Source organism: Bactrocera tryoni, chromosome 2, assembly GCF_016617805.1.
Source record: "Bactrocera tryoni isolate S06 chromosome 2, CSIRO_BtryS06_freeze2, whole genome shotgun sequence".
NCBI classification, from domain to species: domain Eukaryota; kingdom Metazoa; phylum Arthropoda; class Insecta; order Diptera; family Tephritidae; genus Bactrocera; species Bactrocera tryoni.
Genome location: NC_052500.1, coordinates 61,570,078 through 61,597,761, shown reverse-complemented (window position 1 = coordinate 61,597,761; position 27,684 = coordinate 61,570,078). Strand labels below are relative to the sequence as shown.

Genomic DNA, 27,684 nt, shown 5'->3' with positions numbered 1-27,684 from the left:
ACAAGGGGATTAAGTCAATTGCCAGTCAGCTATCGCCACTCTTAAGGTTTTGGAATCTTTTATTTTCGGTTAATATCTTCAAATTTCGCAAAATGAATGATTGATCATCAGGGCTACCGGCGAAACGAAATGATGACTGTCATCATAAATGTGGATTTACTGATGTTGCTTGGGATTGAACGCAGTCATAGTCATATATATACACAGAAGGCGTTTACATTTATTTTTATGTAAAAACTTAAGGAAAACTCATCTGCTACTACGAAAATGATTCGCAAACCTATAAAATGTCTTTAAAAGACACCAGCAAACATAACCGAAGCGCTGCAAAACAGCTTTCAATTTGAGCCGGTAGTCCGAGCTGCTACCGCATGCCAAAAACCTGCAATTGCAGCTACAAGCTCACTCATACTGGCACATACGGATATGTAACGCTACAAATCCACGCTCCAAATAGCACGACGATTGCTTAGTCGACGGCAACAGCAGGCCACCATTTTTTCATCTCATCAACAGTGCTCCAAATCTCGTTGCATTGCATGCAGCTGACTGGCTGGTTTGCTCGATGGCTCGCCGGTATATAGTATGTAGCACTTGGTTGGCCCCCGTTCACCACTGGCATGCAACTCTGCCTGCATACGAGCACAGTCGTGATAATAGAAGCAAACATCACTGGAAATTCGACAAGCAAACAAAACTAAGTAAGTGAGTAGTTAAAATGAAGAGCAGGACGGCGAACTGCCGCAAAACTACGGCACATTATTTGCCGACTTTATGACATTGCTTGACTTAAAGAATTTGCTGTGGACATAAAATGGTACTTAATGCTGCTTACGAGTATTGGAATGAAGTGGAAGAAATGAAGAGACCCGCACATCACAGGCAGTAGTCACAAGCCGAAGCTGCAGTCGCGCTGCGGTCGACGTAGAGGGAGAAGTATAAGAAATTGAAAAGGCAGGCAGCACACTTCCTTGAAACCGGAAACCCAACTTCACCTCCGTGCGCTGTGAACTTCCTTTTGGTCAGTTGTGTTGCAGCTGAAGGCGGAAACTGTGACAGCAAAACAACCACATACAAACTATATACAGCAAGCGTGCAGCGGCGCAGTGATGCGTGGCATGACAAGCCGAAGAAATGAGTGCAGCAAAATTTTGCCAGCAACGCGTTACTTAATGAATTGGATTTGTGTTGTCATTGTTGTTGTTATTTACATTGCTGTACTACATTGCTTTTCTGGAGTTTTTAATTTCGTAAGAAGCAGTAAAACTCGCTCACTTGCAGACAATGAATTTCCCCTGGGTCAGCCACTAGAGATGCTGTCGCTGCAGTTGCATTATTAGTTCGCCATAATTCTTCCGCTCGTTCGGCTTTTGTAATATTTATGTGTTTTTATATATACATATGTATGTATATATTATTATATATATATGTATATTAGGCTCGCTGACCGTTTCGCCAAGACTACTGAAGGAATATCGCGAATCATGCTCATCTCTGACATCGAATTACTTAGACTGATGGTTTGGGAGCTTGACCACAGAGAATTTGCAGGATATTGTAAATCTGATGTAATTTCTAGGTCAAGTACTATTGCTAAATAATTGCATAATAGAACTTCTTAGTTGCTACACTGACTTCTGTCAGTTCACTACTGAATTGTTGGACCTCAGGCGAGATCGCAAAATGCTGGTCTCAGCGGTTCACTATTTAATCGTTAGGGAGGCGAGCTCGCAAAGTGCTGTTTAGATACTAGAAACTACGCGAACGCAAATTCCTTTTGTCCCGACGTACAAGTAAATCGTAAGAGAACGAGACAGTTGCATAAGCTGCTTGAAAGGCAATCTCAGACTCAGCTTTAAGATTGATTATATTTGTTATCGGTCGTTAGTTTAGGAATATGGTTTAGATTAAATAACAAATATTTATAAATATCGAATGCTCAATTATACACTGGGCTTTTCGGAAATATTTATATATATTTTTTGCACTAAATTTACAAGACTGAAGGCAATAAAAAATACAACAAATTATGTTTTATTTGCCCTTTCAGTCTTCAATACAAGAATACAATTACCTAACACTATTGATATATTCCACTATAAATTAGATTCGAAGCCAAAAAAGTGGTGATTAATGGTGGCCAATGCAATTAAAATGCGATTTTTCACACACTTAGCCTTCTATACATTTCTTTAACGAGGTAATTCGTTATTTCATTGTTAGTTCAAGTTCAAGTGCAAGGGTAGTAAGTGCTGCCGCCACAGCTAAAATGTATTGGCAACAATTTATTTCAATTCGCGCATTAATTAATTTGCCAACACAGTCTAGGCGGTCTATGAAAATACGAACATAAGAACGATTGTACATATGTATATAGTATAGTCATGGTATGTACTCGTAGTATACGCAAGTGTAGAGTCCAAGTTCGGAAATGCAAATTTTTTATGCCGAATGCACTTCATTCGTGTTGCACACCATTAAAAGCTTGTGAAAGATATTTTGTAGCGAATAACTTGTGAAATTTATGGCCTCTTTGGAATTGTAGCTAGAAAATTTATATTGTATTGTGGAAAAAGTGGCCTCGGTTAGAAAGCCCGTTTATGTGAAATACTTGTATAATATTTCAAGATCGCCAATCTATTTAATGAAGTTTTAAAAAATATACATATATAAATCGGTTCTACCATATTAATGTGATACACGTGCTCATTTATGGGTTAGATTAGATCAAAGCGATACATAAAATTGTTTTGGCATTACAAACGACCGGTATTTAAACTGTATAATTGGATTCGCATGGCCTTCGTAACAGAATGCAAAACGAATCAGTGTTATTACAAACAAGAAACCCCGTTAACTCCGGTTGCACCAAAGCTGTAATATTTTTCAAAATTATAAAACTTTCCATGCAAGAACTTAATTTGGTCTGTCAGTGTGTATGTAACTATACGCTATAGTAATCCAATCTGAAAAATATTTTCGGACATTGTACCGTTGCCTTGAACAATAATTTACGCTAAATTTCGTAAAGATATCTTATAAAATAAAAACGTTCCCTGAAGACTTAATTTTGATCGTTCATTTTATATAGCATCAAAGTGCTATAGTGGCCCGATATCGGTGTTTCCGACTAATGACCAACTTCTTGGGGGAAATAGGGAGGAGAGATACTAGACAGAGAGACATACAGAAAGACATGGATAAATGTACTCAGCTCATCAAGCTGATCATTTAAAGTGTGATCCATTTCGAGGTTTCCTACTTAAAAAAAAACCATAGAAACTTCAAATATAATTGCGAATGTTTATTATCATTCGAAAGAACATTCTTTGGCATTTATTTTTTGAATTTTGGCCGCGACTACGTCTCCGTTAAGTCCAATTACAGATGACTCTTTTAATCGAAACGGAATTGTCCGCATAGACTTTACGGTGTAATATTACACGTATATACTTGGTGAACAATCGACAGGCCCAAAACGTGAAATTATCAGCTCACCGAAGTGTTCCCTCAATAAATCAATAAATCCATTGGTTGATGCGATGTGTGGGAAATGGCGGCGTCTTGTTGAAACCGCATGTCGTCGATATCACGAGCTTCAATTTCAGGTATCAAATAGTCGGTTATTATGGCACGATAACGGTCGCCATTGACGATTACGTTCTCACAGTCATCATTTTTGAAGAAATGTGAACCATTAATTCCACCGGCCCACACCACACCAAACCGTTGGTTTTCTGGATTAAATGGCAACTTTTGAATCTCTTTAGATTGCTCCACATCCCAAATGTAGCAATTTTTCTTGTTTACAAAAGCCAGAAATAGGCCTCATCTCTGAACGAAATTTGGCTCGAAAACGTCGGATCTTCTTGGAACTTTTCCAGAGCTCATAGAGCAAAACGGTGTGGCTTGGTTAGCTCGAGCAGATTCAGTTGTTGTACAAGTTGTGTTTTGTACGCTTTCAATTTAAGATCTCGACGTAAAATGCGCCAAATCATTCCATACGTCAGTCCGAGTTGCTGCGAACGGCGCCAATCAACTCCTCATGAAAGTGCATTTTCGTAATAAAGTCGAACGATTTGTAAAAGTACTTCAGGCGTAAGTCTTTCCATGATGAAATGCCAAACAATATTGAACAAAAATAACATGACAGCTTGACACGACTCACGCGTGATCTGTCAAAAAAAAGACTATTGAAAAAGTTCCTCTACTTAGATCATCATCCGTTAAATATTTTATGGGGTCACCGGCGTTTCATTCTGGATGTTACACACTTCGTGACAAACTAGCTCAAACAATTGAATGGTGTCAATGGCCAACAAGTCGTTTGATATTGGATAAAAGCTCAGTAGGGCAGCGATTACCTAGTTCTATACCTGAAATGATGTTTAAGGTTCGTTTCAATGAAATCGAGAATTATTTACTCAAATTTCTGAAAATGAAAAATAATTATTGGTTTCGGGCGTATACAATGTTGAACAGGGAGAAATGTTTCGTGGTCGAAACGAAGAATCACTGCAGCATTTGAAACTGTGCATCGCCTTCCAACACATCAACACTCCAAGAAAGGTCATATTATACAAACATTACAAAATATTAGATTGAATGAAGAATATTAGAGCTGAGGTGACTTAATTACCGCTAATTGGTTATCGATGAGAGTTGATATATTTTGTTCATTTTTTATATCACAGTAGCAATTATTCGTAAAAAAATATAATTTTGTGCAATAACCTTTCTCAGACGATGCCTTTTTACTCAGCAAGGGCACTAAACTATTTACACTCAGTCATCTCTCTCACTTTATATACCAAATATTCTCTTCTATCCTCTGATTTTATGAAATATCTTCTTAAAATTCTCGCTCTTTAAAAAGTTCTCGACAAAAAGAGAGTGGGATGAAGCTTTGAAAACTATAAATAAATACTTTCTTACAACTGTACATATATACGAAACAAACTGATACTGATCTATGCACCACTTGTGATCCCCGAAAACAAGTAAGGCAAAGCACCCAATTAATATTGAATAAACAGCCAACTTCAAAAAGTATGTAGCGAAGTTGAAGTGAGTGCTGAGTGCCGTTTTACGCATCGTGAGTGACAACAGCCACACTGGCCGGAAATGTGCATTGAAATTTAACACACTCGGACACGTGTCTGACAGAGCTGTGCACCCTCATGTGTAGGCTATATTTTTTGGCTGTATTTATGTTGCCAGTTTTCTTAGACGAAATCCTCAATGAATAATTGCATTGAACTTTAATGAATGATGTATGGGAAATCATTTACAAATTAATACATTTAAGAACTTTTCTTCACCTCAGCAGCAGCAGTAGCGGCACTGACATTCATCTCCGATCAGCTGTTAGCGTTTGTCAATTGTCAAGCGTTCATTAAATAGGCGCAGAGCTTTCGGATGAATTTGAAGTGAGCACAAGCATTTAACAAATTAGAAAAGCATGGAGTATGTGAGCGAGACTTCCTGTTTAGTATTTTGTGTATTAAAAAATATACATATGTAGAGGTAAAAAATTGACATTGAAATATTTTTTTACTGCTCTTTATCACACTTTCTGCGCTGGAACTTCCTTTGGCGGCATTTACATATGTAGGTATGTTTATTTTTATACTCTCGCAACAATGTTGCTAACGAGAGTATTATAGTTTTGTTCACATAACGGTTGTTTGTAAGTCCTAAAACTAAAAGAGTCAGATATAGGGTTATATATACCAAAGTGATCAGGGCGACGAGTAGAGTCGAAATCCGGATGTCTGTCTGTCCGTCTGTCTGTCCGTCCGTCCGTGCAAGCTGTAACTTGAGTAAAAATTGAGATATCATGATGAAACTTGGTACACGTATTCCTTGGCTCCATAAGAAGGTTAAGTTCGAAGATGGGCAAAATCGGCCCACCTGCCACGCCCACAAAATGGCGGAAACCGAAAACCTATAAAGTGTCATAACTAAGCCATAAATAAAGATATTAAAGTGAAATTTGGCACAAAGGATCGCATTAGGGAGGGGCATATTTGGACGCAATTGTTTTGGAAAAGTGGGCGTGGCCCCGCCCCTACTAAGTTTTTTGTACATATCTCGAAACTACTATAGCTATGTCAACCAAAGTCTACAGAGTCGTTTCCTTCCGGCATTTCCATGTACAGTTCAAAAATGGAAGAAATCGGATAATAACCACGCCCACCTCCCATACAAAGGTTATGTTCAAAATCACTAAAAGTGCGATAACCGACTAACAAAAAACGTCAGAAACACTAAATTTTACGGAAGAAGTGGCAGAAGGAAGCTGCACCCAGGCTTTTTTTAAAAATTGAAAATGGGCGTGGCGGCGCCCACTTATGGACCAAGAACCATATCTCAGAGCTACTAGACCGATTTCAATGAAATTCGGTATATAATATTTTCTTAACACCCTGATGACATGTACGAAATATGGGTGAAATCGGTTCACAACCACGCCTTCTTCCAATATAAAGCTATTTTGAATTCCATCTGATGCCTTCTCTGTATAATACGAGTATAAACATTAGGAACCAATGATGATAGCGGAATAAAACTTTACAAAAATACGGTATATGAAAAATATGTAAATGACGTATTATGAAATCTCGATTATCACTTTACCATGCGAGAGTATACAATGTTCGGTGACACCCGAACTTAGCCCTTCCTTACTTGTTACTGTTTATTCTTTAAAATTTATAGCTTTTGAATGCTTCACTAATGCATTCGTTTAGTGAAAGTCTAACGAAACCCATAAATCTTATCAAATGTCTGCTGACTTATGAAAAAGCTTAACGCATGTGTTAGGCTACTTCCGAGCAGTTTTATGTGGTCATAAAGTATATTTCCCCCTGTTACATATGTATGTATGTATATGAATATCTCCAAATTTATTTTGTTATGATTTAAGGGGTTATATTTACTTGTGACTTTCAATTTTGTTTTGTGCATATGATCCATTTCGAGATTTCGTACTTTTTTAAAAGAAAAAACTCAGAAATTTCAAATTTAATGTGGAATGTTCATTATCATTCGAAAAAACGTTTTTTAGCATTTACTTTTTGAAGATTATCTCTTTCAAATGTTGACCGCGACTCCTTCGAGCATTTCGACTGATAACTTGCGAATGACATGCGTGATATTTTACTCCAAGATCTGAATCGAGGCGAGTTTGTTCGCATAGACTATGAAATTAACATATCACCACAGGAGAATGTCTGACGGTGTCATATCAAACGATCTTGGTGACCAATCGACCGACCCAAAGCATGAAATTTTCTGCTTACCGAAGGTTTCTCTCAATAAATCCATTCATTGATGCGCTGTTTGGGAAGTGGCGCCGTCTTGTTAAAACCAAATGGCGCCGAGTTTACGAACTTCAATTTCAAGCATCAAATAGTCGGTTACCGTTATTTATTCTGGAAGAAATGGCAGCTCTTGAATCTGTTGCAGCTTGTTTACATAACCTTGAAACTTTTCAGGAGCCCATAGAGCGAAACGATGTCGCTTGGGAAGGTCGAGGGGCTTCAGTTCTTGCACAAGCTGTATTTTTCACGCTTTTAATTAAAGATCTCGACGTGAAATGAGCCAAGTCGTTCCATACGTCAGTCTGAGTTGATGCGAACGGCGTCGAATCGCTCTTTGTGCACACTCTTAGCTACGGCGACGCGGTCTATTCGGTCGAATATTATCCAATAATGAATGCTGAGGCTCAAAATGTTTAATGGAACGCTCAGTTAGCCGATTATGTTGATCATAAATTGAGCGAAGTGAGCGAAACTCATTCTTTACATAACGTGAATTTTCATAATAAAGTTGAACAAATTGTAAACATTGTTCAGACATAAGTCTTCCTTCCCATGATGAAATGCCAAACAATACTCACACGTGATCTCTCCAAAAAAAGTCAATTCAAAAAGCACCTCTACTTGGATTATCCGTTATATCGAATGAAATAAGAATCGTTTATGAAAATTGCAAAACTGATGGACCGATCGACTTTTTGTTTTCATACGATTTTTTGAGACATATTTATCAATTTTAATAATAATTTAGATTTTTTAAATTAACTTTTTTTGTTGCCTTGTGAATTTGATATAATTTAAATTTATAATCTTTTTCACCGCCAGACACTTTTTTGAGGTACTCTTGGCGATCATCAACGGGATCTAGAAAGACCTAATTTTTCAAAATTAATAGCCGTTCATTCAAGTACATTAAATCATCTCCCAGATCCGATCGAAATACCTTTCCGTATCTCTACTTTAGCAAAAACTAGTCGCTTACTTCTAGATACGAGTAATTAACTGGATATGTACAAAGTAACCCTTTTGGTACCAATTTCGCAATTGACAACATTAGTTCGTTCATTTGCAATACTAGGAACCAAAGTTTTTTGAATTGAATCTAGTTCAAGAATCTTCTTCTTTATCGGCGTAGACATCGTTTACGCGGTTATAGCCGAGTTTACAACAGCAAGCCAGTCGTTTTTCCTTTTTGCTGTTCGGCGCCAATTGGAGATTCCAAACGTAGGCAGGTTCTTCTCCACCTGGTCTTTCCAACGAATACCCTCAGAGCTGGAGTACTTTCATCCATTCGGACGACATAATCTAGCCGGTGTAGCCACTGTCTCTTAATTCCCAGAACTATGTCAATGTCGTCGTATATTTCGTACAGCTCATCGCTCTATCAACTGGTGTATTCGCCGTTGCCAGTGCGCAAAGATCCATAAATCTTCCGCAGAACATTTCTCTTGAAAACTCGTAACGCCGATTCTTCCGATGTTGTCATCGTCCATGCCTCTGCACCATATAGCAAGACGGAGATGATGAGTGACTTGTAGAGTTTGGTCTACGTTCGTCGAGAGTGGACTTTACTTCTGAATTGCCTACACAATCCGAAGTAGCACCTGTTGGCAAAAGTTATTCTGCGTTAAATTTCGAGGCGGACGTTGTTGTTATTGTTAATGCTAGTTCTAAGGTAGACGAACTTATCTGCGACTTCGAAGTTATGACTGTCAACAAGAGTTCAAGTATAAAGTATTTACTTTTATACCAGTTGTCTCATTTATTTTCCAGTCGAAGGAAAATACGAAACATAATTTTTAGTGTTTAGCTAGAGGCAGCAACCTATGTCTTCTTTATAACATTCCCTTGAGAGTATCAAGGTCAGTTCCTGGCTTTCAAAACCAGTTTTCTACCGTTACTATTTTGTTCGTTTGACAGAAGTATAGATTAGTACACGACATCATGAACGAATACAATTTGAATGAAAGGTTGATGATTCTTTTATGACTTCATATTATCATTTATGTACATACATAGTAGTTAGTATGAACATAATTTGATTAGGCAGCTTGTCATTGCCTTGTGACTCATATTAATTCCGATTCTAATACTCTACTATATATTTATTATAACAAATTATTCAACCGACCCTTATCATTTTATTTATTAATTTATGTATACTTTGTTGCCGAAAGTCACTGAATGCCTACACATATGTATACTATATATACACTTATACATATTTATCTATGTACTATTTATATACTTGAATTACGTAGGCATGTCATTAACATAAGCACTACAATGTATAATCTAATATTTGTTCTCACTTTTTATTTCGGCTTTTGTTTACTCTTTGCGTTTGCCTTTCTACCGAGCAGTCTCAATGTCACTCAGCGTGAACAGAAACTATCAGCTGTGTGTTGTTCGCTCGATGAGTGATTTTTGGCTTTCAATTTTATAACCGGTCCTGTGGCGCAATGGATAACGCGTCTGACTACGGATCAGAAGATTCCAGGTTCGACTCCTGGCAGGATCGACATTAAAGATATACCTTTTGTTTAAAATTGTAATGAATATTTAATGAAATAGTCATATTCTTTTATGCAATTAATGACATTATTTAATTTAATATTAATTCTTTCAAATATTTTATAATAATTATTATTTTTAATTAAAAATTGTGTACTGATATCAATCAAAGTAAAAAATTGTCTAAACTCGTTACAAATAATTGTCACAAATTTAGTAACCGGTCCTGTGGCGCAATGGATAACGCGTCTGACTACGGATCAGAAGATTCCAGGTTCGACTCCTGGCAGGATCGACGTAAGACTCGCTTTTTTTTATTAAAAATATTTGATTTTGAATTTAATAATACTATATCTGATTATATAGATATTATACCCAGTACCATGCAATGTAAAGGGACTGATGTATGTCATTAAACTCAAGCTTCTTCGTATGTTTATGATTAAAGCTTAGTACGCAGCTCGCAAGAAACGTAAAAACTTCATATAAAAAAACGCTTAAGAAACGGTCAAGATACTTTCCTGCGACAAACTTACTTGTGCTAGTACGCAGCTCTCAAGAAATATAGTACCAATTTTTGATACCTTTTTTCAGTAAAATGTGAATATGGCAAACCTTGTTTTGCGAAGAAACATCAAATCAACAATTGTTTCTTGAAGGAAATTCGAAGTAATCGTCAAATTCGTCCTAAATTAGTTGAAATCATTATTATGAAGTATATTCCATTTTGAAATGTTGCATAAAACCTACCAATCATCAACAACATTTCCTAAATCTCAATAAAAATATTTATGTTACCATACACATACACACATACATATTACGCACAAAGTTTGTTTTCTTTGTTTATTCTCTCTTGCTCTTCTAATGTAGATCATTCACAATGCGTAACCAGCTGTCAAAATTACTTGAGAAATAATGTATTTTTTTCCTTGAGCAATTACTTGAGAGCTGCATACCAACCTTAAGCCAGTTTGTTTGATCTATTCGTCGTTCTCCAAAGTTGGTCGAACCGAGACAAATAACATGTAATATGCCAATGGAACGTTGCCAGGACCTTGGCCAAAATTCTTCTCCTATTTTCAAAAAATGCTATGAATTTTAAGGATCTCTAATAAAGCTTATAATACACATTACAAAGTAAATTTTTCGGACCTTTCATCATTTGTCATTTCAGTAACGATACACGTTTGTAGCTTGTCCTTAGATCTTGTATTTTTATAGACTAAGTGATAATATCCTTCACAGATGCATGTTTTTATAAGTTCAAAGGGTATTAAAGATCTTAATATAAATTATGATCGGTCAATTTGTATTACAGCTATATGCTATAGTGATCCTATCTGAACAATTTGTTCCAAGATTGTAGCTTTGCCTTGCATAACATCTCATATAAAATTTTGTAAAGATAGCTTTTCAAATAAAAAAAGTTTTCCGTACAAGGACTTGATTTCGATAAATCAGTTTGTATGAAAGCTATATGCTATAGTTATCCGCTCTGAAAAATTTGTTTGGACATTGTATCGCTGCCTTGGGGAAAAGTCTATGCCGAATTTTATGAAATTATTTTGTAACGTAAGGTTTTCCTGTAACATAAGAAAGTATTCCATACCAGAACTTAATTTTGATCGCTTATAAGACCTCCATATACTATAATTGTAGGATATCGGCGGTTTCGATAGATGAGCAGCCTCGTGGGGAGAAAAGAACATGTACAAAATTTCAGGTCTATGTTTCAGGAGCTGAAGGTCTAGTTTACATACATATATACAGACAGACGGACATGGTTAAAAATTGTTAGCTCGTCTCGCTGAGAATATATATTATAGGGTCTCTGACGACTCTGTTACAACACACAACATGATGAATTTAAAATACCCTGTTCAGGACATAAAAAATAAATATCACCCGCATAGCTATTGAAATTCAAGCAAAATAATCTTACACATTGAGGTTATGTACGTTTGCTAAAATACGGCCATCCAACAACTACAGAACAATGAAGTTAGAGCAGGAAATACATACCATCTGGTATGTAGTATATACATATGTATGTATATAGTGGGTGATGTAAGGTGAAGTATAGTACATAGTTAGAAGCACAGCATGGCATGTGGCAGCACTGGCATTTTCGGTGACAATGCAAATAACGTAAATGAAAAGTTGTATTCGCATGCTGGCACAAAGGCACGACGACGATTCCCTCTTCGCATTTCGTCCTGTTTTTGCGCTAAAATATGGAAAAGTCAAAGGGTGTGTGCGCCTTGGGTCAGTTTGGCTGGCAAAGGGTTTATATAAATGTACATACATACATACATATATACATATGCTGTGCTTAACTGGGTGCGATGGAATTTATTTTGATATGAATAAATATTTTTGTATGTAAGTTCAGTGAAATGCGAATGTGCAAAGTACCGGCCATTGTTGGTGGCATCTGATAGCGCAAAATATGGCAAATGAATGACGTAGAAAGAATTGCATAGTATGTGTGAAATTATTTTCACTTTATTACAGCTTTGTGGGCGGACAAATGAGTTAAAACTGGACAAATAAAGGCCTTTTACCGGAGATAAGGCAGCTGTGTGGATGTGTAAATATTTTGCTGACTTCGGCATGAAATTTGTTTATAAAGAAAATTATCACTAGAGAAAAGTTGGAATAAGCTTTTTTGTTTACAAGCAATTAACTGTAAAAATACTACGTATGTATGTATACGTATGTATGTATACGTATGTATTGTATATGTTTATAAAAAATTCTACATTTATTAGTTTTATTAGTTATTGTAGTGGTAGTCAAGTAGGGAACACAAATATTTGACATTTAGTTCAGAATTGAAAAACATACCCTCTAAGCACTTTAATTGGAGAAACTTTAAAAATTTATTATACTGTGCCTCAAAAGCACATTTTTAATTCTACCAACAAATTATCTCCGCCGAATCAACATTTTAACATTTTAATTTTAATTTTTGTTAAATATCGAAAATTAAAAATAAATATTTATTTCCAAAAATATATTTTTTTAAATTTTAATCCAAATATAAGTTTTAAAAATATTAATCTCAAGTTTATAATTAAAAATTAAAAAAGTTCTGTTTGTTCTAAAATTTCGTTTTCGAATTTTAAATTATTTCGCGCTAGCGTACATCGTTTAAAACATTTTGGTTAAATTGTAAAAAGTAAATCATATTTTTAATAAAATATCAACATATGTATGTACATATGTACATACATACATATGTATGTATTAATAGATCTTTAGCAAATTACATTGTGCAAAAATTAAAAAAAAAACATTTTTGTTAATGAAAATTAACAATTCGTTTTTCTCATGTGATCACTCATTTTTTTTTGTGGACAACTGTATGTATGTATGTATGTAGTTTAGTAGTTTTAATCTTATTTACATTTTCTTACTCTTAATTATAGTTTTTTAGTTAGAAATACATATGTAAATATTTACTTTTTAGCTCTTTTCATTTCAGCCTTTGATATAAAATATAATATTTTTATTTGATAACTAAATTTTTTAATTAAAAAAATATTTCATAGATTTTTGCTTGTGATTTTGGGATTAATATTAAAAAAAAATATTTAAATTGAAAAAACAAACATGGATATGCACATACATATGTACATATGTATGTATGTACGTATGCATGTTATTAAAAATCAACATTAAACTACTAGTTAAACATATGTATGTACATACATACATATGTATGTATGTGAATATGCATCTTTGACTTACCTCACAAAATTTCAATCTGATTAGTTTATTTAATCCGTCAAAGTATGTTGCTAACGGTATGCAAATAAAATAAATTTATTTCTTTATTATTACACTAATAGTTACTACTGTTCATTAATTTTAACACACACGCTTTTATAATTGTAACTCTTTGATTTGATCGAGTTGAGGTTATTAATTTAAAACACAAATTGATTTTTTTAATGCTACACTTTCACTGTAATTCTAGCACATTCAATATGCAGCTAGGCAACTTTCAAAAGAAGACAAGCCAAAGTAGTATCGACTTGTAATTATGTATTTGCACGTTTTATACTCGCCGATGCTATTATCGATAAAAAAAAGTTTATTATTGAATTTAACGATGTCGATTTTTTATTTGAATGGAATATAATATTTTTGATATTTTACCATTATTGCACCTATAAATTTTAAATAATATTAACCTTAATACATAATAATACATACATTTGTACTATATATGCAAAAAGTGAATAGATTTCCATTGCCTTAAATTTATTAAGAGTCCTCTGATGAGAAATAAACAAAAAATCTATTTTCCTCAAATGAATATACATACATACATACATGTATTATATCTCAAACGATACAATATACTTGTATACAGCTATGTATTATAATAAACAAGTCTTTTTTGCAACTTTCGTGTTTCAAAGTTTGGTAATAAAACGTATTTTTTTATACCCTCAACAAGTCTGTCCGTCTTTATATACGCGAACTAAAATCTCAGATTTTGAGTTTTCGGTCTCAAAAATTTGAAAACATCCTTTTATGCCAAAACTGGAACATTTACCGTTAATATAATTTTGTTTTTAATATTTTAAATAAACCTTAATATACATACATATGTACATTCGTTTGTTCAGTGTGTCGCTTTTTGTCTACATATAGTACATACTCATATATATGTACATATGTATGTACCTCTATCTACCATATACGCCCGCTTTGTATATTTACATTTTTATCTTGTGTGCATTTTCTTCTTCTTACGTACTTACATTTTCACTTCTTCATGCCCGGATTCAATTACATATTTGTATGTAACTACATACATATATATCATATCATGTACATTATATTCATATGTATGTAAATATATTTACTTTAATTAAGTGCGTACGATTTCTAACTACTTATACTTTATTTAGATGCATACATATATGTGTGTACATATGTTTATATTATACACACTGCTACACCAATGATCGTAACCGAATTTAATAAAACCAATTGGAAACTAATTTTGGTCAACAATATAACTGGCAACTGGCGATGTCTTCGATTCGCTTTACTTTCTTTTGCTTCACCGTAACGCGAAGTACTTAAATTAGAAATACTCACACAACTTAATATGTTTCACAATTATTTTACATTAATATAAACAATTGAATCAGATTTATTACTGCAACCTCCAAATCTAGTGGAAGCGGTTTACAAAATCACAATTTTCTGAAACCAAGTACATACTCAGCTGCCTGCATTTTAGCTGGGGCTGCAGAAATGTTCTTTTTTCGTTTTGGCTCGCCCTTCTTTCTGCCGTATGTTTTAGTTGCTTATTCACCTGTCACCGCATAAAATTGCACTTTGAAAATATTTTATTTGTATAAATTATTGCTTGCATTTATTTAATATTACTATTTTTGTTTACTTTCAATGCACCCATTGCAGAAAATGCTTTGCAAAAGTATACTTTTCTTATTACACAAAACTTATTTTCACCTTCGTCTGCTGCATTCACCAAACAACTAACCATAGAAGCGAGAAAATGTACGACGACTGCAAAGATAACGCCAACCAGAGCAGCAGCAGCGACATCGACAGTATAACGTTGACGTTGACTGCATTTGCCATGTAGCCACAGAGAACTTACCGTAGCAAAACCAAAAAAAAAACACACAAAATGACAACAACGACGACGTCAGCGTTAACACAGACGGTGACAGCGAGGCATTGCACATATGCATGTAAACACCAATGACAAACAATTGTTTTGTACGTGCGCGAAATCAACACCCATCAAAATTAAAATCAATGAAGAATATGGCAAAATTAAACGCTGCTTCATACGCGTAATAGCATTAAATGTATATGGTAATAATTATATACTAAACGTTGTCAACAATTGGAAAACACGATTCTGCAGTCGTTGTTTACGATGCGGCGTGATAAGCTGTAAATTTTCTCGCTTCGCTGCAGCGGCAGCAGTTGGTGCACAATTGGAAATATTTGTGTATATTTATGAAAGTAAGAAATTCACCACAATAATATCTCATAGATACAAGTGTAGTGTTGTTGTGGTATGTTTGTGAATACTTACAAAGAATGAACCGGTTACTTTGCTTAAGTTATTAGTATGAGTACATACATTTTCGCCTTTTCAAATAATATGTATTATTATAAGTAATAAATGAAACTATTTAAACACTAGAAAATAAATGTATATATTGTACATAAAAGAAAAAAACAATTGACGAGTGCACCTGCAGTAATGACCAGAAATGTTAAATATTTAGTATAACTGAGATATAATTAAAAAAAATTCGATTATTTGGTATACATTCATATCTATATTTTATTAATTATTATGTTAATATTCAATATTATCGAGTCTTTTTTAGCAAATATAGTATGTATACTATATGTATTGAGTATAATGAAATAATAAGAGCTTACAAAAAAAGCAAAAGAAATATTAAAACAAACACAAATTCAGTTAATAAACTAAATGACGTATTACAAAACCAATACATAGGTATTGAAAAAAGTATACATAAATAAATAAGTTTAACTGAGATATTTTATTAAAATCAAATGTTACTCCAAATGAACAATTCCTAAATTTAGGCATCCGAATCCTCGCTATTACCGCCAGCATCATAATAGTCGACGTCATCATCATCCTCGTCGTCGTCATCATCAGCACCGCCATGATTACGCCTATTACTTCGTCCAAATATATGGTCTTCCTCATCATAGTAAACATCATCAGAGGAATCTTCACAGCCGGATACGCTAGAGTCATCATCATCAAAAGTGTGAATGTAACCTTGCTGAATGCCTTTAAGAAAATAGAAAAAAATAAAATAAATACTTATATAAAAAACAAGATTTCTTTATTATTTACCCATACGCATATGCCGCATACCCAATGCCATGGCATCTATGTCTTCATGATCAAAGGAATCCTTATAATCCTCATTATCATCGTCCTCATCGGGATAATCATTTGTATAGTAGTTTTCATTATTCGAATCCTCCGAATCTTCATCTTCGTCGTCATCATTAAAACGATCTTCATAGATTAGATCATCGTATGGGCGAATGCTGTAAAATTAGAGTTTTTGCAATAACAAATACTAGCTTTAAAATATACGATGGATTACGATATGGAAGGAATCAAAATCAAGTTCTTGCATGCACAACTTTTTTATTTTTCAAGACATATATTCACAAAATTTTGCATGGATTATTGTCCAAGGGAACGGTTCATTTTATATAACTGCCATTCAATCCGATAGATTTAAATCCCGTTCCCACGACAGTCGGGTCTACGTAACCGGAACGGACCCGGATATTTATCCGGCCAAGGTCTGTCAACTCGACAGAATTCTGCCTCTACAACAACAACAACAACCTAGATTTAAATCAAGTTCTTGGATGGAAACTTTTCTATTTGAGATATCTTGACGAAACTTGGTGTGGAATATTGTCCAGAGCAACTGTACAATTATCGAATAAATTTCTCAAAACGACGCAAAATCTCATATAGCTGCCACACAAACTGAACGATCAAAATGAAGTACTTGTAGGAAACTTTTTTATTTATGAAGTGATTTATAGCATATAGGAATCGGAATTAACGTGTTTTTATTTTTTGTTGAATTGTTCAGGAAATACTCTTGAATTAAAGAATTTCGAGTAGTTTGCCATATCAAATGTTAGGTAGTGGGCCTGATCTCAAGAGTGGGAGCGCACTGGGACTGATTATGACCAGTACTTGCGAATTTTTTATACTAAATGCTACTTTAGGCACAATTTTTCGCATTTTTGGGGGAAAAAAAGCGGTAATTAAAGCTTATTAAAATAAGCTTTGCTGCACAATTTATGTTGATGTTTTATAAGTAAATGAAAATAAAAACTTGGCACAACCAAAGAACTCACAACGCATTTCCTTGCCAAAGTCTTAAGCATTGAATAAAACAAACTTTTTTGTTATTTTTGGTTATTTCATTATATGTATTATATATGTCATAGATTTATATTTCATGATTTAAATAAAAAAAACGCAATCAAACATTTATATTATTGCGACATTTAATTGCTTACTCTATTCATATATGCTAAATTGTGTAAATTTAAATTTTGCGTTGCGTAAAAACAAATGTAATATAATTTTACTTATGTATATGTAATATAGTTTTTGTATTTTTATCTTTTCTATAATCTTTCAATTAGAAATTTTTAAATTATTTGTAAACTTTTTCAATATGCCTTGAATTGTTTATGTTTGCTTTAATTATTTTTCTGCGTTTTTGGCTGTTTAAAACCAAGTATTTATTTTCAATTACTCAGTAAGCACACATACACACAGATTACCACTGTAATAAAATGTAAAAACATACTTATGTAAAAAATCATTAAAATAATGTTTACACCTAAGATAAGGGATATTACAAACAATACTTAGCGTTAAAAATTTAAAACTATACATTATTTTTCTACGTTTTGCAATATTTTTGGCCTACACAATGCAAGTGTGCGCTTATTTTTGCTTAAGTATCAGGATTGATGATTACTTCAAATACACAAAAACATACAATAATTGCACCAGACGCAGTTTTTAGAGTAGTGTGCGAGAAGGACCGTTTATTATTTTGATACATATTACCGCTTAATGGTAAAATTAAAAAGCACTTGTTAAATGAAAACATAAATGAAACTAATGATTGATACACATTGCTGTTTTTAATTCGTATAAATTTTTGTAACTTTGGCAGAAAACACTTGATATGGAATGATGCAAGCGAATATTTATATGGAAAAATATGAAAATGATTACATTTTAGAATTTGAACGAAACGAATTTCAAATAAGATAAAAAAAAAATATTCGGACTGAAACTTTCCACCGAAACGAGATAAATCCCATGTTTTGATTTTTTATGAAAATTTAACGGTAAGCCTGTATGTGTGCGTTTACATTATTTCTATCATAAACTAAATTCTATATTTTTTACTTTTTTGTTTATAATAGTTCTTATATTGGCTTTGCTATGCATTTTTTTTGCGTTAAGGTCCAAATGTCATTGCTGTTGCACTCTGCCAACAGTCATTTTGTTTAAATTTTTTGCAATTTTTGTGTTGTCGCAGTGCTGCCTGTGTGTGTGTTTACCACCAATATCCTTCGCTGTTCAAAATTATAGGGCATCTTTGGCCAAATTGTTAACTTCACACAATTTATTAACTTTCTCAATTACCAATAGCAGTAGTTGTAGCTAGTGTTGTTGTGGTAGTAATTAAACGGATAGTACAACCTTAATAAATACACAACAATTTGCATCAATTTTACTATACATTTATATGTGTAATTAGTACGCATGTATGCATATTTATGCATAATTATGTGTATGAACCGACAAATGCACGATTGATTTTCTTTGTCTTCCCTCATTTCACGTTTGAAAAGTAGAAATATTTTTTTTTAATTATTTAGCAATATAAGGCGTACGCTTTTCTGGCAATTTACTGTTTTATCAACTTTACCATTATTCACTTATCCAAGTACACATACAAACACACACATATATGTACATACATATAAACATGAATATATCTCTGTATATAATGCCAACCCTGCATTGACTTATTTGTTCATTTAGATATTTTTTTGTGTTTTTGGCAAATAAACAAGCGCACCGATTTATATGAAACGACTGGTGAGCAATATCTGCTCGATGTGCAAAACCAACCTTAAATAGTTATCGTCCATCATATCAGCATATTCCACTTGCAATTCATTCTCTGGCAAATACAAATCATATACGTAGCCTGTGTCAGAGTCAGTCGCTTGCTGTGCATTATGCGTGTCATGTGCGGGGAAATGCTGCGCATCCCCATCTATTGTCTGTCTTTGTTGTTGTTGTGCGACATTCTGTGATAAATGTGCTTGACCATCTGCCGTAGCGGACGTTGGCACGTTGTCTGTTTGTACGCCAGCCTCTTGCTTTTCAATATCGACAATTGTCACTTCTTTTGCCGCTTCAGCTGCATTTGCGTCTTCTAGTGTGGTACGCATACAATTGACTACACGGAACCGGCTCTCGTGCAATGCTTGCCGCATTTCCTGTCTTGCACGTTCGGTATGATTACTAGGTGGTCGCATAGATTTCTGTAACACAAGTTCTTTGGCAGCTTCTTTTGTAAGTCGCGCCAACTGCGTGGTAGCGCCATCATCCTAAATTTGAAAAATGTTTAAATAAATCCTTATAATAATTTTTGTATTTCCTTTTTTAATTTAAATAAACAACATGTATGTATATAATTTATGTATCAAATAATGAATATATACGTTAAATATTTTACCTGATCCTGTATTGTGCCTGCAAATTTTAGTATTGTTGATACTTCGCCTTCTTTGTCACTTAAAGCCCCATTAACGCCAGTGCCAACCCCTGCAGCAGTACCTGCGGCCTCTTCCGCTGCTTCCTCTCCTGTGTTATCTTCTAAACGGCGTCGTTTCTTGCTATTTAATATGAATGCACTAAGCGGCTCCTCATCAATTCTACGTTTTATACGAACAACGGCTGGCATTTTTAACAAAAACACTTAACTTTCTCTTTTTAACTTATATTAATTTATAAAAAAAATGTGTATGTCTAGACGAATCCTGGTTTCAACCGTTTTAAAGTATATGCAGTGAAAAACGAGACAAGCTAAGAAAATTCCAACAAAGAAATGTGCGACCTTTTGCGTAACCAGTGTGGCCCAGCAGGTATTACCATTGCCATTGAAAATGGAATAGCTTTGTTTGTTTTTCTTTTCGTTTCTCTGTTTTTTATTTAAAAAAAAAAATAAAAAAACTAAGCTTGGGTAGGAAACGAAAACATTTTATCTGAAATTAGTTGTATCAAAATGTTTTTTTTATCGTTTCCGTAAATATGTACATACATTTTTGAAGATTTGTTAATAAAAAAAGATTTATGAATTGTTAAGAATAGCTATTGGCTTTTATTTTTTTTGCGAAGTTCAAAATATACTTTCAATGATTCAAGTTCACGTTTTTATTGCTGTTACTTTTATCAGAATCCGAAGGCCGTCAACGCAAAAAGTAGTCCGGCGCGAAAGAACTGTGAACACTTCGTTGTTGGATCGAACAGGTTTCTTTTTTGAAGTGCGAACAAAGGGCACCAATTCAATATGGGTGTGCAAAATAATTTTTAAAACATACTTTTTCACAAAGAACGCATTAGAAATTCATATCTTAAATATATTTCAAGCGCAAAATTGCTCAATTGCTCAATTACTGAATTGATTACTACATGTTGGGGAAAAGGGATTTCCTGGCCTTACCTTGAGTAAACTTCATTCCTTTATTTATAGTTTAAATATATTTAAAAACACATATTCTAAGTTATTTTGCAAAAAATTGGATCATATTTTACGAAAAACCGCTGTTCTGAATATTTACCAAATATTTATAAATGTATGGAAATGCGCCAGTTCTTGCAATTCTTATAGAAATACGTTTACTTTACAAATTTAATGATATACATATCATTGTATAAAAAATATTGTTGTAAAAAATCAGTAGATAGATTATCTTGCTCTTGCACGATGACACAAAATGCAAAGCCATGATAGCACCTGATTCGGTCAATTTATTGTGAATGACTATTATGCATGACTGTTGTGAATTGGCGCAAATTCTGCATTCATTCTTAACAAAACAAACTGCAACAAATCCTTATAATTTAAATACAAATTATAAAATATATTTAAAACTTACCTTGCTTAATAATTTAACGGCGAAATATGTCTTTATGTAAAATGGCAGCTGGCACAGGGTTGTATTTATATTTTTATGTCATTGCACGAAAACATGAGTTTTGGTCTGACTTATTTTATAGCCATTGCAAATATTTTTCTGCGTATTTTGTTGTTGTGTCGTTGCACCAATTGTAAAATTCAAAAATACGTGCAAGAGCAAGAGAATCCCCATACTGATTTCTGTTCTCAAACACACATCACTGACACATACAAAAGTGCTGTCCACCATTCACCGAGAGCAATAACTGACAGCTGTGGATTGTCGGATTTGACATTTCATAGAAGTTGTTGTTGGGGCTTTTCATTACGTGCCCCTGCTGTTCCAGCCAATTTTCATTAGAACTTTTCGTTTTTCTTTTGCACGCGCGTAGGTTCAATTCTATCGTGGATAAGTTAATAACAATTAGCGCATTGGCACTATTAACACTAGACGAATTAAGCGAATAACTGTGCAATGATGGCTATGTCAGCTATGAATGTTATGATCAAGCGATCCGCCACCGCCGGATTACAAATGTTGCGACCCCAAGCTATTGCTGCAGTTGGATCCACTCTGGGCAGGTGAGCGGAGAATACACCTATTGTACTAAGTTTTCTATATGCTCCCATTAATGTGGTAAAATTGGGCGATAACAATACTTGCGTTAAAAACTGGCTAAAAAAAAAAACAATAAAGAGCTTACATAATCAATGAAAAAAGTGTAGACAACGGGAAGACATATGATTGTATGTAGTAGAATGTATTTGCGGTGTACACTTGCATTTACCTTTTAATTTAAAAATTGTGTGGAATAATGACAAGTACAAAATGTTGCCATAAAAACTATAATTTTATCTATATACTTTTTATGCTGCAAGTAATCTAATTAAATTTTCGTTGTATTCAATAGTGACAAGCAGCAAAACCGCGGCGCAGCAAAATGGTATCCAGATCCAGAATTCATGAAACAATTCAGTGGCCCTGTCATGTATCCAGATGAATCCACAGCCCTAATGAAGCTACCGCCATGGAATAGTAAGTATCTTGAACACTTTCATACATGTTCGTTATTAAGTTTTTTTGATTTGATTCCCTACCTTTATTTAGGTAAAATTATGCCTGTGGAAAAGTCTGTACGTAATTTGACAATTAATTTTGGACCACAGCATCCAGCAGCTCACGGTGTGTTACGTTTAGTTTTGGAACTGGATGGTGAGGTACGATTATCTATTTATATACATATATGTATATGAAATTTTTGCATAAATCTCTTGACAATGTACTTATTGCAGACCGTAATGCGTGCTGATCCCCATATTGGTTTGTTGCATCGTGGTACCGAAAAGTTGATTGAATATAAAACCTACACGCAGGCATTACCATACTTCGACCGTCTTGATTACGTATCGATGATGTGCAACGAGCAGTGCTATTCCTTAGCCATAGAGAAACTGTTAAACATTGAAGTGCCATTACGCGCCAAATATATACGCAGTAGGTTATATGAGATATAGTTACGAAGAAAATTTGTATTCATGTTATTGCCATTTAATCATAGCACTTTTCGCTGAAATTACACGTATCCTCAATCATATTATGGCCGTGGGTACACACGCTTTGGATGTGGGCGCGCTAACACCTTTCTTCTGGCTTTTCGAGGAACGTGAGAAAATGATGGAATTCTATGAGCGTGTTTCCGGCGCACGCATGCACGCCGCCTATATACGTCCCGGAGGCGTGTCATTGGTACGTAATTTTTGACATGTTAGCTTATATTATAATGTTAATATCATTCTTAATAATTACCCATATAGGATATACCACTCGGCCTAATGGATGATATTTACGAGTTTGCATCCAAATTTTCCGAACGTTTAGATGAAGTAGAAGATGTACTCACCACCAACCGTATTTGGGTGCAACGTACTGCTGATATTGGTATTGTTTCGGCCGAAGATGCTTTAAATTATGGCTTCAGTGGCGTTATGCTGCGCGGTTCGGGTATTAAATGGGATTTACGTAAACAGCAACCGTACGATGCATACGATCTAGTTGACTTCGATGTACCAATTGGCACCAAGGGTGATTGTTACGATCGTTATTTGTGTCGTGTTGAGGAAATGCGTCAATCGCTGAGAATTATCGATCAGTGTTTGAATCAAATGCCAGCAGGTGAAATTAAGACCGATGATGCTAAAATAACACCACCTTCACGTGCTGAAATGAAGAACTCAATGGAGGCACTCATTCATCACTTCAAACTCTTCACTCAAGGTTATCAAGTACCGCCTGGCGCTACATACACAGCAATTGAAGCACCAAAGGGTGAATTCGGCGTCTACTTGGTGTCGGATGGCTCAAGTCGTCCTTATCGTTGCAAAATTAAGGCGCCCGGATTTGCACATTTGGCGGCCTTAGACAAAATCGGCAAACAACATATGTTGGCTGATATTGTGGCGATTATCGGTACACTCGATGTGGTGTTCGGCGAGATCGATCGATAAATACAAATAATTGCTGGCAAAGTTAAATTTTAGTCAAATATAAAGTGTAAAATGGAGTTTTTCTGCAAACATCTGTGTTAAACAATGAAAAGTTTGTAATAAACAGAGTTTATTGAAACCAAACAATTAGCGAAAAAATTAAAATATGTATATATGTGTTGTTGTTTTAGTGGGCAATATTTATTTGTGTCTTTCTATGCGCTTGTCTTGTAGTGAGTGGATGTTACAAGTTTTGTTATTAACAATACATACACGAAACATAAATTTTTTTACAGGCAGTGTTAAAAAAAAAAATAAATTTTTATAGTTCGAAATTCAAAGTTTGTTGAAAAAAAGTAGAAACTTGCAATATCCTTTATAATTATGTTCACAACGCTGTGAAGGTTCAACCAATACAAACGAAATTTAATTAGCTTGTTCGCGCATGTAGGCAGTAAAATCAGCGCTAAACATAGAGAACTCGTCGGTGCTATGGACGCTGCACTCTATGTTACCCTGCTTATCAAAACTGTATTTAATAATTGTGTCAGGGCTATCATAATTTTCTGTAGTATCCGCAACTAAATTTAGAAACTTATTCAAAAATGCTTTAGATATATGAATGCGTCTATGTTGTTCCTATTGAAAGTGTATAGTTTTCTTTTTTAATAAAAATAAGTTTTGGTTGTTTATATATCAATGTACATATATACATACTTCTAGAGCTTACAAGAACTGATATTTGTCATTTTTTATAAATCCACTACAGAAATGGCAACATGGTATTCCATGTGCAAAACTAGTGCACCGATCGCAACAATTTGTTTCCGAGATTTTGGGCCGTTGTTTTGGACAATAATGAGTGCCGAATTTCGTGAATAAATTTTAATCAATAAAAAAAGTTTCCATATAAGGACTTATGTTTGATCGGTTGTTGTTGTAACGGGTTGATATTCCCCGTTAGGATGTTTAGGATTAGATAAGTTGACGTCGACGTCATCAAACGTTAGACCCAAGAAACGTGCTGTTTCAACGGGGTTGGATCAGAGGTGTTTCAGATGCGGAGGGTTAGTAGGGCATGGAAAGTGGTGGCCAGTATCATGCAGAGACTCATTGCATCCAGGACATACATATATTAGGTATGTCGGGGTCTATCTCGGATAAGTGGGAGGTTAACCTGCTACAGAATCAAAAACAAAGCTGTGGTGGTTTGACTTCAAGTACGCCATTCATTGAGAGGGAGTCGGTGAAGGCGTTGATGGCTCCACTGTAAATGGCGGTCAGTGCTTGTCGGAAGTTAGTTGAGTCAGAAGTCTGGTCGACGTATGTTTGATGCCGTCGACGTAGTTGAGGAATGACCTCTTAATCCTAGGAGGCGGTTCCGCTCCAAGCAGGTGACTGAGCAGCTCCGTGGAGGGGAAAAAAGCGTGTGCCAAGAACTCGTTCGCATATATACATATGTACGTACAGATGGGCATGGCAAAATCAACTCTGCTCGTGATGCTTTTCATTAAGTATGTATGTATGTATATATTTTGTAGGGTCTCTGACATTTCATTCTGGACTTTACAAACTTCGTGGCAAACTTACCCTGTTTAGGGTATAAAAATATTAAAACTATTTACAAAACAATAAATGCAATAGCAAATTATAAAAAAACACGACAAATAGCAGTACTTTTATAGACCCAAACTGAATATACATACATATATGTACCTTTGCTATATTACATACCTTTTCCAAATCCGTTATATCCTTCAATAACCCCGGTTGATTTATAACGCCATGATCATTTCGGAATCCAATGAAAATTTTTTCTATATTCGAAAGATATGCCTTGCACCACCATTTAAATACGGTAGTGGTTTTCATCCAATAGGCAAACTTCCGCTCAGTCATAATATTGACAGAAATGAAGCAGCAACTATTCAATTCGACAATATTGGTTCTACAAGTAAATTAAAAAAATAATAATAAAATTTTAAAATAGAAATTAAAAAAAAAAATAAAATAGAATTAAAAAAAATAAAAATAAAATAGAAATTAAAAAAAAAAATAAAATAAATTAAAAAAAAAAAAAATAAAATAAATTAAAAAAAAAAATAAAATAAAATTAAAAAAAATAAAATAGAAATAAATTAAAAAAAAATAATAAATAAATTAAAAAAATAAAATAAAATAAAAATAAAAAAATAAAATAGAAATTAAAAAAAAAAATAAAATAAATTAAAAAAAATTAAATAAAATAAAAAAATAAAATAAAAATTAAAATTAAAAAATAAAAAAAAATTAAAAAATTTGAAATAATGAAAATTAAAAAAATAAAAATAAAAATAAAAAAATAAAAAATAATTAAATTAAAAAACAATTAAAAAAATAAATAAATCAAAAAAAATATTAAAAAATAAATATTGAAAAAAATTTAAAAAATAAATTAACAAAAATAAAAAATTTAAATAAAAAAAAAAAAAAAATTAAAAAAAAATAAATTAAAAAAAAAATTAAAAAAAAATAAATTAAAAAAATTAAATTTTAAAATAAAAATTAAAAAAAAGAATGCATCGTATACACGTACACATGTTCAACCTCCTCATCACTCATTACAGCGCTGGCTTCAGCAGAATAAAGAAAATCTAAATTTCCGAATTTGGCGCCATAAATAAAAAATCCTTTATGATTATCTTGAACTTCATCAGATGGATTTGTCGCTGCAAAATCTAGACACAAAATTTGGTAAGATTTATATATCAAAGATTAAAGTTTTGTATTTTTACTGGTTTCACAATAATCTGCGAATTCATGATGCATTTTGCCAAGTGCAGATGTCGGACATATCCTTTTTACCAAAGACATGTAAATAATATGCTTGTGCCTTATAACAATAATTGGCATTTCACTAACAAAAAATGGTGCAGTTAAAATACGCATTAGAACATGACGGCGTGTGATCACTTTCAAGCGTTTGTCGCCATTTCCATTGCTATTGTTGGTGTTGTAAATATCCTTTTCAATAACGAACTTTTCCAACATTCTCATGCAATTGACTTGAGAAATTCCATGCTCTTGTATATGCTGTTTAGTATTTATACGCAGTGGGTAAGCTTTTATATTTGGTGCCTTGAAATGTATCAATGTTTGTCCTGGTCTATCTTCATGTTCCACTATCTGCCGAAAATTAAGTATAGTTACACCTTCTATATCGACAAAAGGAGATTTTTGCAATGTTTCTTTATTAATTGTATACAATAACATTTTTGCGGACATATTTGTTAAAATATATTATATTATCATATAATTACATATGAATGTGCGAAACTCACTAGACTTTAATTTGAACATTGATGTACCGCTATTTATGGGAAAATCTCATAATTTCCCGGAATTTCTATGAAAAACGTAATCTAAAATAGTTTTTTCACAAAAGGTGGCGCGTGGATGTGCCAAGAGTTGCCATACATACATATATTATACATAAATTTTATTTAATTGTTACGAGGCCAATGTTCAATTTATCATTATCACATTGGATCCGAAGAAGAGCAACTGTCTATTATTAAAAA

General features: G+C 33.7%; 3 protein-coding genes and 2 non-coding genes across 5 annotated transcripts; 3 read left to right on the top strand and 2 right to left on the bottom strand.

The window, feature by feature from the left end:
- The first annotated feature begins 9,770 nt into the window (after positions 1 to 9,770).
- On the top strand, positions 9,771 to 9,843 carry Trnar-acg. Its single transcript has one exon. It is a non-coding gene; the product is annotated as a tRNA-Arg (tRNA).
- Positions 9,844 to 10,058: 215 nt separating this feature from the next.
- Trnar-acg lies at positions 10,059 to 10,131 on the top strand. Its single transcript has one exon. It is a non-coding gene; the product is annotated as a tRNA-Arg (tRNA).
- A 6,264-nt stretch (positions 10,132 to 16,395) lies between these two features.
- Positions 16,396 to 20,581, bottom strand: LOC120768415 (probable RNA polymerase II nuclear localization protein SLC7A6OS). Its single transcript, XM_040095096.1, has 4 exons — positions 20,198 to 20,581; positions 19,585 to 20,069; positions 16,741 to 16,940; positions 16,396 to 16,674 (listed from the first exon to the last, which is right to left on the bottom strand). The coding sequence occupies exons 1-4, from the start codon at positions 20,423 to 20,425 to the stop codon at positions 16,457 to 16,459; spliced, it is 1,131 nt and encodes a 376-aa protein (XP_039951030.1). The 5' UTR covers positions 20,426 to 20,581; the 3' UTR covers positions 16,396 to 16,456.
- A 1,534-nt stretch (positions 20,582 to 22,115) lies between these two features.
- On the top strand, positions 22,116 to 24,295 carry LOC120768572 (NADH-ubiquinone oxidoreductase 49 kDa subunit). The gene is made up of 6 exons (XM_040095320.1): positions 22,116 to 22,222; positions 22,552 to 22,676; positions 22,749 to 22,858; positions 22,934 to 23,135; positions 23,200 to 23,387; positions 23,456 to 24,295. Exons 1-6 carry the CDS (start codon positions 22,116 to 22,118, stop codon positions 24,143 to 24,145), a joined length of 1,422 nt encoding a protein of 473 aa, XP_039951254.1. The 3' UTR covers positions 24,146 to 24,295.
- Positions 24,296 to 24,303: 8 nt separating this feature from the next.
- Positions 24,304 to 27,388, bottom strand: LOC120768808. Its single transcript, XM_040095560.1, has 4 exons — positions 26,899 to 27,388; positions 26,700 to 26,841; positions 25,859 to 26,072; positions 24,304 to 24,763 (listed from the first exon to the last, which is right to left on the bottom strand). Exons 1-4 carry the CDS (start codon positions 27,386 to 27,388, stop codon positions 24,551 to 24,553), a joined length of 1,059 nt encoding a protein of 352 aa, XP_039951494.1. The 3' UTR covers positions 24,304 to 24,550.
- Positions 27,389 to 27,684: the final 296 nt, after the last annotated feature.

What these genes read in the sequence shown, in the direction of transcription:
- LOC120768415 (XM_040095096.1), bottom strand. Translation starts at nt 20,425, where the DNA reads ATGCCAGCCGTTGTTCGTATAAAACGTAGAATTGATGAGGAGCCGCTT. An exon ending in CAGGCACAATACAGGATCAG is followed by an intron (nt 20,070 to 20,197) that starts GTAAAATATTTA and finishes TTTCAAATTTAG; the next exon opens with GATGATGGCGCTACCACGCA. An exon ending in ATGGACGATAACTATTTAAG is followed by an intron (nt 16,941 to 19,584) that starts GTTGGTTTTGCA and finishes CTAATTTTACAG; the next exon opens with CATTCGCCCATACGATGATC.
- LOC120768572 (XM_040095320.1), top strand. Translation starts at nt 22,116, where the DNA reads ATGATGGCTATGTCAGCTATGAATGTTATGATCAAGCGATCCGCCACC. An exon ending in GTTGGATCCACTCTGGGCAG is followed by an intron (nt 22,223 to 22,551) that starts GTGAGCGGAGAA and finishes TGTATTCAATAG; the next exon opens with TGACAAGCAGCAAAACCGCG. An exon ending in GTCCCGGAGGCGTGTCATTG is followed by an intron (nt 23,388 to 23,455) that starts GTACGTAATTTT and finishes TTACCCATATAG; the next exon opens with GATATACCACTCGGCCTAAT.
- LOC120768808 (XM_040095560.1), bottom strand. Translation starts at nt 27,388, where the DNA reads ATGTCCGCAAAAATGTTATTGTATACAATTAATAAAGAAACATTGCAA. An exon ending in CGCAGATTATTGTGAAACCA is followed by an intron (nt 26,842 to 26,898) that starts GTAAAAATACAA and finishes TTTTGTGTCTAG; the next exon opens with ATTTTGCAGCGACAAATCCA. An exon ending in ATATAACGGATTTGGAAAAG is followed by an intron (nt 24,764 to 25,858) that starts GTATGTAATATA and finishes CACTTTCAATAG; the next exon opens with GAACAACATAGACGCATTCA.